The 20,172-nt window shown below is 39.3% G+C and overlaps 1 protein-coding gene across 1 annotated transcript in view; it reads right to left on the bottom strand.

The window, feature by feature from the left end:
- The window catches only part of stat5b (signal transducer and activator of transcription 5b), a 106,024-nt gene that overhangs the window by 65,835 nt on the left and 20,017 nt on the right, over positions 1-20,172 (bottom strand). Inside the window, exons 4-6 of the mRNA XM_052102937.1 lie at positions 13,954-14,043; positions 9,110-9,284; positions 210-340 (exon numbers count right to left, since the gene is read on the bottom strand). Of these exons, the coding sequence (XP_051958897.1) occupies positions 210-340; positions 9,110-9,284; positions 13,954-14,043 (396 nt within the window). The remainder of the gene's footprint in view (positions 1-209; positions 341-9,109; positions 9,285-13,953; positions 14,044-20,172) is intronic.

Below are 20,172 nucleotides of genomic sequence, written 5' to 3'. Positions count from 1 at the left end.
TAGAAATTAATTGTAAAAAAACTAGTGAGCTGCCTCGCTGCTTTCTGGCTACACAGGCACCCAATTTCAAATTCAGAACACTGTACATGAGCACCAACTCTGTGCACCATACAAATAGTGCTCCTCATGCTCAGCTCATGGAGACTTGACTTGCAATTTATTTCAATACAAGTGATGACAGAGGAAAGCTTTTGGTGTGTATGCATTACCTGTCTATATTTCTGTAAGGTGTTGGCTTCTCTTGAGAGCCAGGCCTCTAGTGTGGACTTCCTGCTTTGTAGACCGGTTTCTCTCTGCGTACGCTCCGCCGGAGGGATGTTAGACAAACTGTTTATCTGAGCTACAGGACACAAAGAAACAGTCACTTTACAAACACAGTGTCATTCCTTAAAAGTTTCCCAGAAGTCCCTCTTCTGGGTTCATTTTCATCTAAGTTTATTTCCTTTGGTAAGTGTAAAGATTATTTTCGAGTATGCTTGAAAAGATGGTCTTGAGTAAGGTTTGTGTGAACAATTTAAACAATTGCTGTTCATGTAATGTTGTAAATACATTTTCTTCATGAATACTTATTTTACATGTATTGAGATGGCATAAATAATGGTATATATTTGCTTGATTTGATTCTTTTGTATAATTGTAAAAAAAAAATTATCCCCTTTTCTCCCAATTTGGAATGCCCAATTCCCACTTCTTAGTAGGTCCTCATGGTGGCGCGGTAACTCACCTCAATCCAGGTGGTGGAGGACAAGCCTCAGTTGCCTCCACTTCTAAGACAATCAATCTGCACATCTTATCACGTGGCTTGTTGTGCATTACACCTCAGAGACTCCCAGCATGTGGAGGCTCATGCTACGCTCCGCAATCCATGCACAACTTACTACGCGCCCCATTGAGAGCGAGAACCACTAATCATGACCACGAGGAGTTTACCCCATGTGACTCTACTCTTTCTAGCAACTGGGCCAATTTGGTTGCTTAGGAGACCTGGCTGGAGTCACTCAGCACACCCTGGATTCGAACTGTTGACTTCAGGGGTGGTAGTCAGCGTCAATACAGGCTGAGCTACCCAGGCTGCCCTCTTTTGTATACTTTGAATATGCTTAATAAAATCACTGAATTCCTGTCCTTATTGTATGTACTTTTAAAACGCCATATCACAGCATATGCGCAGGCTTGTGTGGACATTCAGATCTTTCTATAAGTGGTGCACAGGAATTTATGTGCTAGTGCAGAGCAGTGCTCGGAAGTGCTTTGGCTGGTGCACAGGAGAGTTCGGGTTGAATGGACGTCCTGCACACAAAAGTGCAGAGGTGGGAGAAAGTCATTGTTTTGCAAGTCACAAGTAAGTCTCAAGTCTTTGCATTCAAGTCTCAAGTCTAGTCCCAAGTCAAGACAGGCAAGTACAAACCAAGTTCCCAAGTCTTCAACTTTAAGCGATAAGTCTTAAAGGGGACCCATTATGCAAAATTCACTTTTACATGGTGTTTGAACATAAATGTGAGTCAAAATGAATGGTTTGTTTTGTTTCTAAAAATAATCAATCATTTGGGTTCAGAAGAACTTTATTTGTCGACTGGAGTCATGTGGATTATTTTGATGCACCCTAAATATGCATTTTGGACCATCAAAAAATGTAGTACATACACTTACATTGTTTAAAGGAGAAGGCCTGAAATTAAATCCTAAAAATCTTAAATTCAGTTTTGATGAAGAAAGAAACTCAGATACATCTTGGATAGCCTGAGCGTGAGTAAATTATCAGCAAATTTCCTTTTTTGGGTAAACTATTCCTTAATTTCGACAAGCTGAGCTGTTGGATTAGCCACACTCCCTCTTTCCAAAACTAGCACTCCATAGATACCAAATTAGCTTCATTGACACCGACAGGATAAGAAACGGTTGTCAAAAACAACAGCAGCAAAATAGCGCCCTCAACTGACAACTGTTGCATGATGTGAGCAACTTTCAACAATGGCATTATGCCTAAATATTGCAACTACAATACTATAAGAATGCACAAAATGATTGGCAGGCAGAAAGCATCATTTTCCGCTGTTAACAGAGTCTAGAGCTGTCACAGAGACCAGTGAGATTTCTTAAGACACTTATTTTAATTAATATCTTTCAGGGAGTAGTAAAAACATTCTTTGCATACCTTTTCATGAAAAAGAAAATAGCTTACAGCACCTTTAACGTTCTGGAACTATTTTGCTGTGACACCTACTGATCAGCTTAAATACTGGGCAAATCACGTCCTGTATTGATACGACAGGGATGGGTGGCAACCCTACCTTCATTGGTCCACAGAGCGTCTTTTAGCTGGTTTCAGAAATAAGGCATGCAAAATAAATTATGCCAAAACTTTAGTTGCAGTGCACTGAGCTCTGTGAAACTAAGTAGCTAGCTAGCTAACCTAGCAAACATAAGTTCAATGCTACTGAACCATAGATGACGTGTAAAAGTTAACAACCTCAACTTACCTCTGTCTGAGGGTTTTCAGATGCCTCACAAAATTGACGTTGTTGATGAAGCATCTGTAATTTTTTAAACAAAGGTTCTACATGTTGCAATCCTTTTTTGCCTTTGATATTGTATTATTTATATCCAAATGAAATTACATTTGATTTCATTTTGGCTGTTATCCTTGATCATCAAACTTGGTCCTCCTACGATCGTGGAAGTTGACTGGTTTGTTCTCTGACTGATTGAATGTGGAGCGTGGAAATGCAGATACTAAAATCAAAAAAAATATTATTGGAGAAATTAATAATTGATTTGCTACACATTTTTAAATGTACAACTCTGATCTTTATTTTTATAAATTATAAAGTCTTTCCAAGTCAGAGAGATTGAGTCAAAGTCAAGTCACAAGTCATTGTTGTCAAAGTAGAGTCAAAAGTCTTCTTTGATTATGTCGCAAGTCATCAAATTTGCGACTCGAGTCCACAAACCTGCAAAATTTGTATTCTCCTGGAAGTTCACAGTAAGTGTGTTAGCCTGACAATTTGGCACACTTTCCTGTAAAGGGTCAGAAATTGTGCCTTTTCAACGAGTGCAGGCATGTTTAGTCCGGTAAATTTTCCAGCCAAATGATCAAAACCTTAGGTTCTGTAAGAGCCCCTTATATTAACTCAAATTGTGTGCAATCACAAGAGCTCGGTCTAGTATCACTGGCACAGGTCTTCCGGAGAGCTCTCTTCACCAAGATAAATTCATACATGGCAAGAGCATCCTTCACTCCCCGATTCACTGATGGAGAGAGCTGAGTTCATGCTTGCACATGTCCTTGTAGTGCAATTTATGTCATGCATATTTTTTTCTAATTTCATTATTTTCTCCGAGGGTCAAGTTATAATGTTAGTAAAGTCTTTTTTCTTTACACCAAAACCATCAATATTTAGTAATATATATTTAAAATGATCATATATTACTAAATTCTGTTGGTTTTGGTGCAAATATACCAGCTTATACCCAGTCTCTAGCCCACTGACTGAAACACTAGTTTTTCTACTCTCTTCCCTTTAAAAACCTCAATGTAAACACCCACTGTTATGATTGGCCAACATTGTTCAACCCCTCAAATACAGTCATATATGTTTGAACCGCATTCTGTCAGGAGAGAATGAACCAGCTCCACAACAAAACATATTTTTAGGGTTTGAATATAATGCACATTCAACACAAAATAACAATTGCAATAAAGTTAGTGAAACGCATTGCATCCGAATCAAACTTATTACTTAAGCCCAACCGCACCATAAAATCACAAAAACTCATTTTGCTCATGAATTAAACTGGTTACATACGGTTTTGCAGTCGGGTCCAATAGTGTTTTTTAACTGCCCTTAACCATAAAACACCACCTGCATCAATTTAGTATGCTACTTTCTAAAGCATGTGCATAATTAATCAAAATTCTGCCGAAAAGTCTGTTGTCTGTGGATGTTTCTGGGAATTTATTGATGGAAAAATATTTTTTAAATTAAAAAAAAAAACAAAAAGGTCTGCTTCTGTATTACATGCACTAGTTTTTTAAAATGTAAATAAAGTAAAAATGACAGTAATGATTATATGGTTACTGATATTTTAAAATGAATATTTGCTGAATATAAACAACTTGTGCTTGGTAAAAGTTTTGTATATTATTTTATTGAAAAAGCCAGTTGAAATAAATTTATAAAATATGATACAGTAGGCTTTTGAGGTATATCTCTCAATCACCATTAGATTCCATTCATGCCCACATACACAAAATTTACAAAACAATTCTGAATTATAAATTTTTTAAGATATAAAGTATGAACTAATACTTCTGTTTATTTTCGTATACCTAGCATACTCTGACATTATAAAGATCTCATTATTATACATTACAAGCTTTTATATCATTTTACAACAAGTTCCTGAGACTCAGCGAAAAAAAATTTACAATTTCCCTTTTCCAAATATACTGTTTGGTGCATAAAATATGTATGATAAAAATTGTTTGTTGAAAAAATATATATTTTATTCATATTGTATTTTATGTGATGAATTGAACTGTGATTAATTTCAATCCATATTTATAGACCAACGATAAGTTGTTATGGCCAAACTCTCAAATATTTGGTATCTCTGAAAAGTCCAGGGAGTCCAACATTTTCCATTGTAGAAAATCAAAACAGAAAGACACAGGGCAGCTGAATGAAACAAAGTAGGGTCACCATTCAAGTTACAACACAACACAGGGTCTTTTAAAAGCAGCACGAGATGAATGACAATGGTCAAAGACGTCTGTCTAGTGCATGAATATATACAAAAATAATTGTAAAAAAAAATAGTCAAGATGTGCAAAAGAAGGTGTCCTGTGCAAGTCTCTTGTGATGTTGTGGAATTATAGGCCACTAAGCCTGTCTGTCCTTAATCTCTTCTCTTCAGTTTTTTCGACTGAGCAGCAGTGGGTGGGGCCAAGGGCGCGATGATATAAAAGTAGGTGTTGAAGTCTTGCTGTGGAGGCAGTCATCAACTAATGAGCCCCTAATGGGGTTTTTCCACTGAACAGTATGGCTCGACTTGACTCTGCTCGCTTTTTGGGGTTTTTCCACTGTGGATAGTACCTGGTACTTGTTTTTAGAACCATCTCGGTTGAGGTTCCAGACGAGCTGAGCCGATACTAAATACGAGGTCAAAACCCTGCAGATCACGGATTGAAAATAGTCACTACCGGCGTCATTGCTATAAACTAGATGGCAGGTTAGCTTACCCTCGTGTGTCGTCTTTGAGCCATTTTGTCTTGCCGCAGTCAGCCTCTTTTGAAACAAAGTTTGTCGTCTTGCTGTGAAAAACAGCCACATGCCGAGAATCAAGAACACATTCATTCATTGCTCCTTTGTTGTGTGTTTGTGTCACGTTTAAAATTATGTCACGGCAGTAGAGGTGGCGCAACTATGACGATCAGCCTATAATCCCACCCACGTTGAGGCTGCACTAAACTGCAGTGGAAAAGCAAGCTCAGAAAAGACTATTCGAACCGTAACATGCAGTGGAAAAGTGCCATAAGTTACGTAGAGAAACCAAATAAGTAGAGAATGAGGTGTTTTTTGCTGCTTGGATTCAATAAATCATTTTTTTTTTAAATTTTACACTGGGGAGGAAGTTTTGAGTTCAGAAATGTACAGAATATTTTTATAGTATAATGACCTCTAATATTTCAAAATATCAAGGGAAATTTGATTCCTCAAGACATGATGTGTTATGTTAATAATGAGCGATCCAAGTGCTGTTTTGAGAAATTACTCTATAGCAAAATAACATAGCATGACATTTCCAAAGTTTTACATTTCCAGTCATATTTTGTGGTCCAAGCAGCGAAGGTGCAGGAACCCTATTGTATTCGTACTAGGGCTGGGATAAACGATTATTTTTTTAAACGATTAATCTAGCGATTATTTTTTCGATGCATCGATTAATCTAACGATTAATTTTTCCAGTCCGATTCGATTTCGATTCGATTAATCGACTTGTGACAACACCGGTAATACCTGTTTCATCGGGGGTGGGGGTGTATAAAATGTAAAAAAAAAAAAAAACATTTGCCGGGAGTTTGATTGACTGGCGATCTGATCAATCAATCATAATACGCCATTTTTGTCCGACAAAATAGTCAGGAGAGAGAAGATTAATGTCGGTGGATTTGAATTTGAATAATGGATTGTAGGCTACTGTACTGACATCTTTCCGCGTTTAAAACAACAGTCCTTCTGATGTAGGCTACATTCATGTTTAGCCTATTTGATGCTATAAAATAACCAAGGAAAAGATGATCGGTTCACGAGCAGCTTTAACTGAGGCAATCTGTCACGGCACATTAAAGAGCCACAAAATAGTTGGCCTATTTATGGCTTAATTTTCTTTGAATGACCAAATTTGAAAGTTGAGACTTTATTAAATGTTACCTGCTTGGTCCTGTCTGTCAGCGCGTTGTCAGTGTCCTCTATGTATTTTTCACGACATTCATAGCTATAAGCGCATTATTAATAGCTATAAGCGAAAACTTTAGGTGTCGACAACGTATTATAGCCTACTCCAACATCGAGTGCAAAGTGGGGAGTTGAAAAAAAACTTACGGTGCTCTGTCATCTGCAGCTGCATCCGGGTGGCGCTAGAATGGAAGGCCATCTCCATTTTGCAAAGATGACATATCACGGAATTTTTTCCTTTTAAATTAAATAATTCCCATACTTTAGAGGAACGAGTGCATGCCGCCTTGCACTTCTGATAGTCTGAGGAGCCACTCGTGTTGGCGCCGGTGCCGCCATCTTTGTTTTGGGTCTGACAATTCGACGCGCATATTTTGCGTCGACGTATTTTTTGCGTCGACGTCATCGATTACGTCGACGCGTCGTCCCAGCCCTAATTCGTACAGATTTTCTGTTTATTAGGGGTCCAAGCACCAAAGCATTTTCCATCATGATCATTTTTCAGACAATTAGAATTTTCTGAAAAACCTACTTTTTCGAAGTCATCCTAAGCCATTTGTCTGATTTGCACGAACATTTGCCTGCATCATCTAGAGGTACTCCCAATAAAAAAAAATTCACAGAATTTTTATAAACCATACCGCTTTCGAATGGCGCTTCAATAAATTACAAGAAGAAAGCGCAAAATTGAACTTGAGGCTGTATCTCAACAATGCTTTGAGGGATTGGGATGAAACATGGTACGTGTCATCACCATTAGGCCCAGAGGTTACCTGCAGCGTTTTGGTGCACTGATCCTTACTGGTCACGAGATATGAAAAAAGCAAATTGTTTATAACTTCTGATCAGTTTGTAATAAAATCGTCAAATCTGTCTCATAAGATTCAGTGGGGTATAGCAAGTATATCGATATGAAATATTCCTATGTCTGCCATTTTGGACGTCGGCCATTTAGAATTTTTTGGGACGAAACTTGGTACATGTCATCACCATTAGGCTCCGAGTTTACTTGCAGCCCCCAACTGGTCAGGAGATAGAAAAATGGCTATTTTGGCTTATAACTCTTGAACACTTTCCTGCATGATAACCATCTTGCCCAGATACTACTTGAGCATTACAGCGCCACTTACTGGACAAAAATTCTACAAACTAGCTATTATTAATTAATTTTAAATAAATCTGTATGATGAGTTACACAAAAACATTCAATTATAATAAAAAAAACAGCTAAGTCTTAGCTAATTTATTTTGAATTTCCCATGATGTCAAGCAAAGAGGCACTGTGTTTAAAAGTAGGCCTTAAAATACATCCACAAGTACACCTCCAGTCCAGTACACCTCCTATCAGTAGCTAATTAGCTAAATGTCTTAAGGCTTGAAGTTTTCTGGAATTTTCCAAGCTGCTAAAAGGCACAGTTATCTTGTATGTAAACTTCTGACCAACTGGAATTGTGATATAGTCAATTAAAAGTGAAACAATCTGTCTGTAAACAATTGATGGAAAAATTACTTCTGACTTCAACTGTATATGTACTACACTGGCTTAATCAGACAATATCTGGCCTCTGCATTCTGTGTATATTGATGAACGGTCTTTTCTTTTCTTTAAATACCCATAATAGCGTTAGTTACATGACACTTAAGGGCGCTTTATATCAAATCATATGGATAGACTATAAAAGGAAGGGTCAAACATCTACCGCTCCTTTTACCATGATGATTCCGATAGATTGCTTTGTTCTGTGATGTGTTTCAAGTGTATAGCCAACATTTGGGAAGCAACCATTTTGACAAACTTTGCAAGTTGAATTGTAATGATAAAACATTTCATTTAGCCAAGCTGCTCAGTGTGTACCTGCTAGAGGGTGTCGCATGCTCACACAGCGCTGACTGAAGTGGTAAATGCAGATTATCAGATTTTAAAATGCAGCCTTTTGTTGTTTAGTAATCGCGTAAGGCCATATTTCATTTTCAATCTTCATTAAATCAGTCGTGCAGCTTTAATATATACCATACCAATGCTTTAGAGGTGAAAGTCTGCAGATTTTATGCCCAAATTCATTTACTGATCTACTGATTTCTAGAGAACTTTCTAGATAGACTTGGTTTAGATACAATTACCTACATTAACTAATATGCATTTTGCAGTTTTCTTATTTTTATACTACTTTTCTACTGCAGCTGGGTTATTTTAAATAAATTAGATTTTCATTTATTTTACATTTATACTATTTTGCCGACTTCCTATGTGGTGCACGATTTTTTTGTGTGCATTATTTCTATTGATTTCTTTAACCAGGTTGCCTTGAATTCTAATGAAGAACATATTTGAATCATGATGGCATTACTTTTTAGTTGAGTACATTTAAAGGTTGAAAAATCAAATTGTTATGTGTAAATATTCTAAAAGTTTACAAAAAAAATGATTTTGTTTTGTTTTGCCATATCGCCCAGTCCTACAGTAATGAAAAAGTTGATGCCATTTTCCATTGCCCTTTTAGCATATAGTTTGTTTAAAAAAAGTGAAACAATTCATTAACATAACCATGCCTACCACTACAGATATTTAATACTTTGTATGACATTATATTTCGAAAAGTGAATATAAGCCATTTAAAGATGGTTTTAAGGATTCTGTGTGTAAAACTCACCCTGTATCCTTAGACTCTCCTGGTACTGTATGATGAAGTACTCTTGACTGTGCTGCAGCTTGCGCAGGTCGTTATCAGTGTCCTGTGTCATGACGCGCAGCTCCTCAAATGTCTGATTGATCTGCTGGTATCTTTGAGGGGTTCCGTCCACTGGACCAGAAACTGAACTACTGACCTGACACACAAACACATACTGTCACACAACCATATACATTTCCACTAACAAAAACTGTTGCCGGCCAGCGAGAACAGGAATTATAGAATTATATACAAGTTTACAGGACAAATTGAAAAAATACAGTTATCTCATTTTGGTGTTTATTTTGCATTGTAACACATTAGAGTAAGCATAATATGTGACATAATAATGACAGAATCAAGTCTTATGAACAATAAACATTCATTAACAATTATTATTCATCAACATTCAACTATAAATGTTCATTATAGCTTAATTTCCTGACATGAAGTAAACTGTGTGCAGCGTTTCTCTACAGCCAAAAGATAGCAACATAACACAGTTTTAATGTGATTCTGAAGTGATTTACGATGGGCACTGCTTTTGCCAGTGTGCGGGATAAAACGTGCTGTAGTCACGGATTAGGACTTTGAAAGCTGCCTGGAAAGTTTAAACCCTTGAGGCAGCAAAGCACTGTCATTATTGAGATAACATTACACTGTATACGTGTGGCATCAACTAAGGGGTTCCTGATGTTTCGTGTAAATACTTTCACCGGACATTTTGTCGGACAATTTTTCAATTCATTGGGACACTTTACATGGTCAAAAACCAGTCTTTCCCAGCTAACAGAAACCCTGAAACATACAATCACTGACCACACAAACAATTAGGGATGTCGTGATTATACAGTTTCACTATTAACAGCAATTAAAAGTGCCACGGTTAATTTAATGGTAAAAACTTCTGTTAAAAAATGAAATCTTTACTTAAATGTATTACATTCTTGTGGCAGAAGAATTAATCATCAGTTAATAAGACAATACAAAAAGCAGCTTTAGAATACAATGTATTGTTTACTACCATATTATTGATCATAAGACAGTCATTGGCATACAGTTCACAGCAATCCATTTCCAATCCAATCGAATTTGTCAATCAATTGGAGATTTATTATGTGGGCTTGTTTAAGAACCTGTCAATTTACACCTGCGTCAGACATGCTTGTGTAGCGTCTCAGGTGTGTCGCATCATAAACCTTTTTAGGTCACGGTGTCAACTTAAATATAGTTTAATACTTAGAACACATCTTGAGATCCCTTATTTGGATTTGCGCTCCATCAAGTGTTTTGAATGCAAGAACATCTTTGTGTTGTTCTCACTGATCTATATATGTGGTGGTTCTGCTGTTCAAGGGTGTTTTTCTTAACTGTATAAACTGCGTTTTGCCATGCAGCTGAAGTTTCACTTAGTGGCCTCTGGAGTAAACAGGTGGTACTACAAGCTTGCATTTCTCAGGAATCTTCCATATTACGTTCTTCCATATTACGTATATATATATATATATATATATATATATATATATGTTATGTATGTTGTGGTGTTGATTAACATTGTTTCTAGATTATTGTGCAGAATGATCAGATGCATTTTAAATGATTGCAAAAAGCTTCATTGACCAAAAAAAATAAAAAAAAGAACTTCATCACAAAAAAACACATTTCACAGTTTTTTGGCCCTGGCACAAATGACCAGCTAACATCATTTCAATAATCATTTCAGCAGCACATGGGAAAGTGTGAATGAGTACTAGTCAGGTGAAATCACTATCATTCTGATTGGATTATAAGAGCAGACTGATTGCTATAAAAGGAGGGAAGAATTGCTTCCAATCATTGTGTTACTGTTAGCAATGGTTACCTCTAAATAAAGACGTGCAGCCATCATCACTTTGCATCAAAATGGCCTCACATGCAATGAAATAGCTGTAAAGAATATTGCACCTGAAAGAATCATTTACCGGATCATCAAGAACTTCAAGGAGAGAGGTTCAACTGCAGTGAAGAAGGCTTCAGGACATCCCAGAGGGTACAGCATGAACCAGGACCATGTCCTCCTGAGGAGTCAGCTATAGAATCGTGTCACCACCAGTGCAGATCTTGCTCAATATTGGCAGCAGGTTGGTGTAAGTGCATCTGCACGCACAGTGAAGCGAAGACTTTTGGACAATGGCCTGGTGTCAAGAAGCAGCAAAGAAGCCAATTCTCTCCAAGAAAAAAACATCAAGGACAGACTGAAATTCTGCAGGAAGTACAAGGATTAGACAGCAGAAGACTGGTGCAAAGATATTTTCTCTGATGAAGCCCCCTTCTGACTGTTTGGGACATCTGGAAAAATCGATAGTCCGGAGAAGAAAAGGTGAACGCTACCATGTTTCCCGTCTCGTGCCAACAGCGAAGCATCCTGAGACCATCCAGGTGTGGAGTTGCTTTTCATCCAAGGGAGTGGGTTCTCTCACAATTCTACCCAAAAACACTGCCATGAATAAAGAATGGTATCAAAACAACCTGCAAGAGCAACTTCTCCCAAGGATCCAGGAGAAATGTGGTGATGATCTGGGCATTTTCCAGCATGATGGGGCACCATGTCACAAGGTGTTATAATGAAGTGGCTCAGAGATCATTACATTGAAATTTTGGATCCGTGGCCAAGCAACTCCCCAGATTTTAATCCCATAGAGAACCTGTGGTCAGTCCTCAAAAGGCGAGTGGACAAGAAGCCCACAAATCGTGATCAACTACGAGGGCTAATAAGGCAAGAAAGGATCGCAATCAGTCAGGATTTGGCCCAGAAGCTGATATCCAGCATGCCAGATTGAAATGCAGAAGTTATGAAGAACAAGGGTCAACAATGTAAATATTGACTCATTGCATATATTGAATGTTTTTGCCAAAAAAATCCTTTAAAACGTATGAAATGCGTATTGTTTTCCAGTATAACATAGAAATATGTGAAAAAATAATCTACAAATACTGAAGCAGCAAACTTTGCAAAACACAAAATGTATGTCACTGCCAATACTTTTAGCCATGGCAGTATACACACACGCACGCACGCACGCACGCACGCACGCACGCACGCACAAGTTTGGAATAATGTACAGATTTTGCTGTTTCGGATGGAAAATGGTACTTTAATTCACCAAAGTCGCATTCAACTTATCAAAGTACAGTCAGCACATTACTGTAAAAAGTTATTTTTGATCAAATCTAGACTGGCCCCATTTCCAGCAGCCATCCCTCCAACAAATTATCCTTGAGTAATCATACTAAATTGCTAATTTTGTACTAGAAATTCACTTGCCATTTATATTATATATGATTGAAAGCTGTTTGGTTTGTTAAATGAAGCTTAACATTGAGTTTATTTTTGAGTTGACACAGTATACAATAGACTGGCATGTCTTAAGGTGAATATTAGGTAAAAAAATAAAACAGATTCTTGAGGAATGAAGGCTATACAATGCTATACAATGCAAAAAACTGAAGATTTAATTCAAAGGTGTACACTACAGTCTTCAAACACAAAGGACAACTGGCTCTAACAAGGACAGAAAGAGCGGATATGTAGATCAGAGTTACTAGTTTGACAATAGACACCTCATATGTCCTATGCTGACAGCTTCATTGAATTCTACCTGCTCAACACCAGTTTCATGTACAATAGTAAAGAGAAGACTCAGGGGTGCAGGCCTTATGGGAAGAATTGCAAAGAAAAAGTCACTTTTGAAACAAAAAAACAAAAAGAAAAAGGTTAGAGTGGGCAAAGAAACACAGACATTGGACAACAGAAAATTGGAAAAGAGTGTTATGGATCTTAACCCCTCTTGATCTGTTGTGGGATCAGCTAGACTGTAAAGTGCGTGAGAAGTGCCCGACAAGGGAGCCACATCTATGGCAAGTGCCACAGGAAGCATGGGGTGAAATGTCACCTGAGTTTCTGGACAAACTGATGGCTAGAATGCCATGGATCTGCCAAAATCTGTACATAATTCCAAACTTTTGGCCCACAGTGTATTTACAAAGGCAAGGCACAATTGGAAGAATTACGTGTTATGTCATTATTACCTTATCTGAACCACTACACCTCCACTTATAACATTTTCTTTTTTTTTAAATTAGATGTGGAGTTGGACACTAACGTTTTTTTATGGAAAGCAGAAGGCAAAGAGAAGACAGTTTATGGTCAACTACAATATTTTAACATTTAAATTTTCTTCTTAACCCATTATTTGATTGGGCGGACAAATAATAATACATTTTGACACAAAATTAGATAAGAAATGTAAATAAATAATTTATTTTCAAGAAGATAGTTGGATGTTTTTTAAAAATGTGAGATATAAATATTAATATGCATCACAATGAACTAGCCTCCCACACATATATAGGCCACACATTTTACAGTAGTTATTTACACAAGGTTTTTCTGTCTTCGTTTGGAACACCTCTGATCTTCAAGTCCTTTTACCTCTTTCAGTCTTTGCAGTATTTTCTCCCATATTTTACCTTTTCGTGTAACTGTTGTTTATAACTGCTTTTTCTCAACAGTTCTTCATTCTTCAATTTCTGATGTAGACGTGACTCACCACATTCTTATAGAGTGCCAGCCATCTTTACTCAGATGCTGCATCTGCATGTATTTTCACAGCAACAATCGCAGGAAACAATGAATGGGGGCTGAATACATTTTCGTAATTTTTTTATTCTGAATACGCAATGCCGTTACATTAACTCCACTACAGCCCAACCCTGTGTACCACAGCTAAAAAAGCCAAGAAGTGTGTGTGTGTGTGTGTGTGTGTGTGTGTGTGTGTGTAACTTACATTTGTTGCTTCCTGTACAAGTCTTCTCTCCATGTACAGAATGTGTTTGACACACCGCACAAGCTCCAGAGGACAAGGGTCATATGCACTCTATGAAACAAAAACATCTGATTTACACCAATGACACAAACTAGGGCTGCACCTAACAATCATTTTTTTTAGCGATTGATCTAATGATTCTTTTTCCGATAAGTCGATTAATCTAACGACTAATTTGTCGATTTTTCTAAAGATTTTTTATTATTTACTTGATTAATATAACAATTAATTAACCAAAAATAAATATAAAAAACTTGTCTCATTAATATTTCAATATTTTATTAAATGATCTTCTCTTAAACACAAACAAATGTACAAGAAACAAATTGTGCACTGCAGGGCATTATACTGCAACAAAAATAGCCCTGTCTTAAATGGTAATCTCCGTTTCACAGTCCAACATTAATTTTATTTTGGAGAGATTTTATGTTGGACTGCTAAACTCGAGGTTGCACAATGTTTTGATATTCCTCCTGAAATTGACTTGAATTTTACATTTGTTTCATTTATTTTGTTGTTGGTTTGCTAACAAACCACACCTCTTATGCACCACACCTCCCACCATTACCCCTGGAAAATCATCCTCCTTTTTTATCGTGGCTGCTAATGATTCTAATATGGCATTCATAAAATTATTTAAAAAAATTATAAAAATAAATAAAACAAATGATTTAGCTCAAAAACTTAATGATAAACAGCTGCAATTATATAAACATTTTATTAAAAAAATAATTAAGACACAGATGACTTTTACACAGGGGCCCAAGTGAATCTCTAAGGACATTTGGAAAAAAGCAATGCAATGGAGTACTAAACCTTCTCAATGTCTCAGCTGCAACGTGTGCAATACAATGTAACAAAAAACTACTCTAATGCTATTGTATAATGTAATTAAGTTGAATCATAAAATGTATCATATAATCATGCTGCTGCCCTATGCGACAGTAACACCTAAAATGTTACCTTTAAAACACAATCGTGGTGATAAAAATAGGATAAATGACGTAAACAAAATGTATAAATAGTTTACAATATAATTCCAAACAAAAGACCATACAACCAACAATAATCGTATCAGTACCAGCCACATCGCAAAATGGCTTAAGAAAGGATATACAAATAAAAAACAATGCAATACCGAAATATGTATGCACTTAAATTATTGTTGAAATTAACTAAACTAGGGCTGTGCCTCTCAAATACATTTTCAGCCAGCAGTTCGGCTAAGAGTGTGCATTGTGAGCAAAAACCGCTCCGGGATCACTTCATTTTGGCCCTTACAGGTTGCCATACACCAGTAATGATGACGTGCAAAAAAGAGATGCAACTCACACTTATTCTGTTTTAATGGAGATAACTCCTCACAAAACAAACTCAAACTGTCATAATTTTTCCCTCAAATGTCAAACTACTACACATGGCAACCTATAGGATCCCAAGGGATAGTCTTGCTTGCTATCTAATGCCTGATGACATCTAGCAAAATTTTTATTTTAATTAAATAGAACTAGCTATAGTTAAAACCATTACAATGTAGAGAATATAGATCTATCTGTTGTGTACTGTACAGGTAGGGGAGTGGGATTTCAGTGGTCACTAGTCGAATTTGACTCGACTAATGGGCTTGACAATCAACTATTAAAAAAACAGTAGTCGTGCAAGCCCTAGTGGCTAGTGACTTTGGAACAACACTAGCCACAGTGGAAGGTGTGCAAAAAAGTAAATGTCAAGGCCCAGGTAAATTTATGATCACAATCATATTTGCCACATAATGACACTGAATAGTGACACCGGCCTGTTCTTTTCGGAGCTTGACTGTATGGAGTAAATATTCACTTCAGGGTTACTGCAGGTTTTATGAAGATAAATTTAAGACTTTAAGACCTTTTTAAGACCAACTAAAGAAAATTTAAGGAAACAATGTGTTTTTTTTTTAAATGAAGGATCATGTTTTTATTTAGTACTGCCCTGAAGAAGCTATTTGACATAACACATCCCTCAAATATATTCAACATATATTAATTACACACCTGATCCTGTTAAGAAGTTTACATTCCCTAGGTTTCTAATATGGTGTGTTTCTTTCTCGATGATCAATGACTGTTTGTGTAATAATTTTTCATGAATCCCTGCTTTGTCCTGAGCAGTGAAGATGTCCACTTTTCTTAAGCTAAAAACCTCTCTCTTTGATTTGGCTTATAACCAATGAGGAAGTTTTATTGCACTGTATTTTAGTGATGATACTGTCTTGTCTAATTGTACTGTTCTTTATTGTGCAGCACACTGGTCAACCCTGGTTGTGTTTAATGGTGCTATATAAATAAAATTGCCATTGACATTGAATGTTTGTGTAATAATTGTTCATGAATACCTGCTTTGTCCTGAACAGTGAAGATGTTCACTTTTCTTAAGAAAAAACCCAACTACAGTAAAATCTTTGAGTTATATATTTGAGGTCCAGATTTTGACAATTGAGGGACTAATACACAACTATTACAAAAGGTGCAAACATTTATTGATGCTCAAGAAGGCAACATAAGAAGAACCAAGGGGTGCAAACTTTTGAACATTATGATTTGAGTAAATAAGTACATTTTGTGTTATGTAGCTTTTGAAGGGTAGTACTACATAAAAAATATAAATCTCTTATAGGCTATTTGTATACATTCAGAAAGGGGTGTGGAAACTTATAAAAACAAAAGGGTTAAACAAACTTCTGCACTTAACTGTATAGGCTATATAGTTTGTGAAAATGTATATTTATATTTTATATTTAGTTTTTTCACCATTTAACCACATTTTAGCTTTTTTTTAAATGTACAAATTCCATGTAGCCTATCCATCCATCCATCCATCTTCAACCGCTTATCCGAAGTCAGGTCGCGGGGGCAGCTGCTCCAGCAGGGGGCCCCAAACGTCCCTATCCCGAGCCACATTAACCAGCTCTGACTGGGGGACCCAGAGGCATTCCCAGGCCAGTGTGGAGATGTAATCTCCCCACCTAATCCTGGGTCTTCCCCGAGGCCTCCTCCCAGCTGGACGTGCCTGAAACACCTCCCTAGGGAGGCAGCCAGGGGGCATCCTTACCAGATGCCCAAACCACCTCAACTCACGCAAAGGAGCAGCGGCTCTACTCCGAGCTCCTCACGGATGACTGAGCTCCTCACCCTGTCTCTAAGGGAGAAGCCCGCCACCCTTCTGAGGAAGCCCATTTCGGCCGCATGTACTCGCGACCTAGTTCTTTCGGTCATGACCCAGCCTTCATGACCATAGGTGAGGGTAGGGACAAAAATTGACCGGTAGATCGAGAGCTTTGCTTTCAGGCTCAGCTCTCTTTTCGTGACAACGGTGCGATAGAGTGAGTGCAATACCACCCCCCCGCTGCCCCGATTCTCCGGCCAACCTCCCGCTCCATTGTCCACTCACTCGTGAACAAGACCCCGAGGTACTTGAACTCCTCCACTTGGGGCAATACCTCCTTCCCTACCTGGAGTACGCACTCCATCGGTTTCCTGCTGAGAACCATGGCCTCAGATTTAGAGGTGCTAATCCTCATCCCAGCCGCTTCACACTCGACTGCCAAGCGATCCAGTGAGAGCTGAAGGTCACAGACCGATGATGACATGAAGACAACATCATCTGCAAAAAGCCCACCGAACCACACACCTTCCCCACCCCGACTACGCCTCGATGTCCTGTCCATGAATATCACAAACTGGATTGGTGACAAAGTACAGCCTTGGCGGAGACAACCCCCACATGGAATGAACTTGACTTCATGCCGAGGACCCGGACACAGCTCTCGTTTTGGACGTACATGGATTGGATCGCCCTAAGAAGGGACCCCCCCCACCCCACCCCGTACTCCCACATTCTCTCCCGGGGGACCCAGTCATATGCCTTCTCCAGATCCACAAAACACATGTAGACCGGATGGGCATAATCCCAGGCCCCCTCCAGGATCCTTGCGAGAGTAAAGATCTGGTCCGTCGTTCCACGGCCAGGACGAAAACTGCATTATTTCTCTTCAATCCGAGGTTCGACAATCGGCCGAACCCTCCTCTCCAGCACCTTGGAGTAAACTTTACCAGGGAGGCTGAGAAGTGTGATACCCCTGTAGTTGGCACACACTCTCTGACCCCCCTTTTTGAAGAGGGGAACCACCACCCCCGTTCTGCCTCTCCTTAGGCACTGCCCCAGATTTCCATGCAATGTTGAAGAGGCGTGTCATCCATGACACCCCCTCCACATCCAAAGCTTCCAGCATTTCTTGTCGGATCTCATCAATCCCCGGGGCTTTGCCACTGCAGAGTTGTTTGACTACCTCAGTGACTTCCCCCAGGGAAATAGAATCTGATCCCCCATCAGCCTCCGGCTCTGCCTCTAGCATAGAGGGCGTGTTGGGATTTAGGAGTTCTTCAAAGTGTTCCTTCCACCACCCAATAACCTCCTCGGTTGAGGTCAACAGCGTCCCATCTTTGCTGTCTACAGCTTGGATGGTTCCCCGTTTCCCCCTCCTAAGGTGGCGGACGGTTTTCCAGAAGCACTTTGGTGCAGACCGAAAGTCCTTCTCTATGGCTTCTCTGAACTTTTCCCACACCCACTGCTTTGCCTCCCTCACGGCCGAGGCCGCAGCCCTTCGGGCCTGTCGGTACCTTGCAACTGCCTCTGGAGACCTCCGGGACAACAAATCCTGGAAGGCCTCTTTCTTCAGTCGGACGGCTTCCCTGACCACCCCTTGTGGCACCTAAAACCTTGAGGCTGCAGCTCGCCACCGTGGCTTCGGCAATGGAAGCTTTGAACATTGCCCACTCTGGTTCAATGTCCCCAACCAGAAAAGCTCTGAAGGAGGTGTGAGTTGAAGATCTCACGGACAGGGACCTCCTCAAAGCGTTCCCAGTTCACCCGCACTACTCGATTGGGCTTCCCAGGTCTGTCCAGAGTCTTTCCCCACCCCATGACCCAACTCACCACCAGATGGTGATCGGTTGATAGCTCTGCCCCACTCTTCACCCAAGTGTCCAAAACATATGGCCTCAGATCCGACGACACGATTACAAAATCGATCATCGACCTTCGGCCTAGGGTGCTCTGTTACCACGTACACTTATGAGCATCCTTATGTTCGAACATGGTGTTTGTTATAGATAATCCATGACTAGCACATAAGTCTAATAACAAACATCCACTTGAGTTCAGATCGAATCACGCCTTTCCAGGTGTCCCTGTCATTTCCCACGTGTACGTTGAAGTCACCCAGCATCACTATGGAGTCCCCTACTGGGGCCCTATTCAGGACTCCATTCAGGGTCTCCAAGAAGGCCAAATACTCTGAACTGCTGTTCGGTGCATATGCACAGACAACATTCAGAGTCCCCCCCCACACAACCCGTAGGCGTATGGTGGCGACCCTCTCGTCCACCGGGGTAAACTCCAACATAGCGGCACTCAACCAGGGGCTCGTGAGTATCCCCACACCCGCCCGTCACCTCACACCCTGGGAAACTCCAGAGAAGAATAGAGTCCATCCCCTATCCAGGAGTACGGATCCAGAGCCAAAACTGTGCGTCGAAGTAAGAACCACCAGATCCAACTGGTAACGCTCCAGCTCCCTCACCAGTTCCGGCTCCTTCCCACCCAGTGAGGTGACATTCCACGTCCCCAGAGCTAGCCTTTGCTGCCCGGGTCTGGTCCGTCGAGGCCCACGGCCTTCACTGCCACCCATATGGCAGCGCACCCGATTCCTGCGGTTTCTCCAATGGGTGGTGGGCCCAACGCACTATCCTATCCATATGATGTCATATTGCATGTGTAATTATGAAATGACTTCACAAAAATTCAGAACATTGTAACCAAAAATTCTAAATACAACCCCCACATCTGAACATATAAGTGCTTGTACTACATAAAAAGTGCAGTGTAGCTGTCTAATTGTGACATTGTCTGATTTGCCTCCGTACTTGTGGGGAAATTAACATTACAGAAAAATACTCGCTTACATATTCACATGCTGCACGAAGATATGGATTGGCTTCTTTCAGCTTGTTGCTGAAAACACATTTATTGGTGCATTTCTTATTGTACTGACTGACAGGATGACGGAGTGCGCGGCAAGCATATGACGTCATTGCCATTGTATCCAGATACATTTCAGCTGATTTGCAGAAAGACTAGAATGAA

This window comes from Xyrauchen texanus, chromosome 33, assembly GCF_025860055.1.
Source record: "Xyrauchen texanus isolate HMW12.3.18 chromosome 33, RBS_HiC_50CHRs, whole genome shotgun sequence".
NCBI classification, from domain to species: domain Eukaryota; kingdom Metazoa; phylum Chordata; class Actinopteri; order Cypriniformes; family Catostomidae; genus Xyrauchen; species Xyrauchen texanus.
This window is presented reverse-complemented; position numbering and strand designations above follow the sequence as displayed.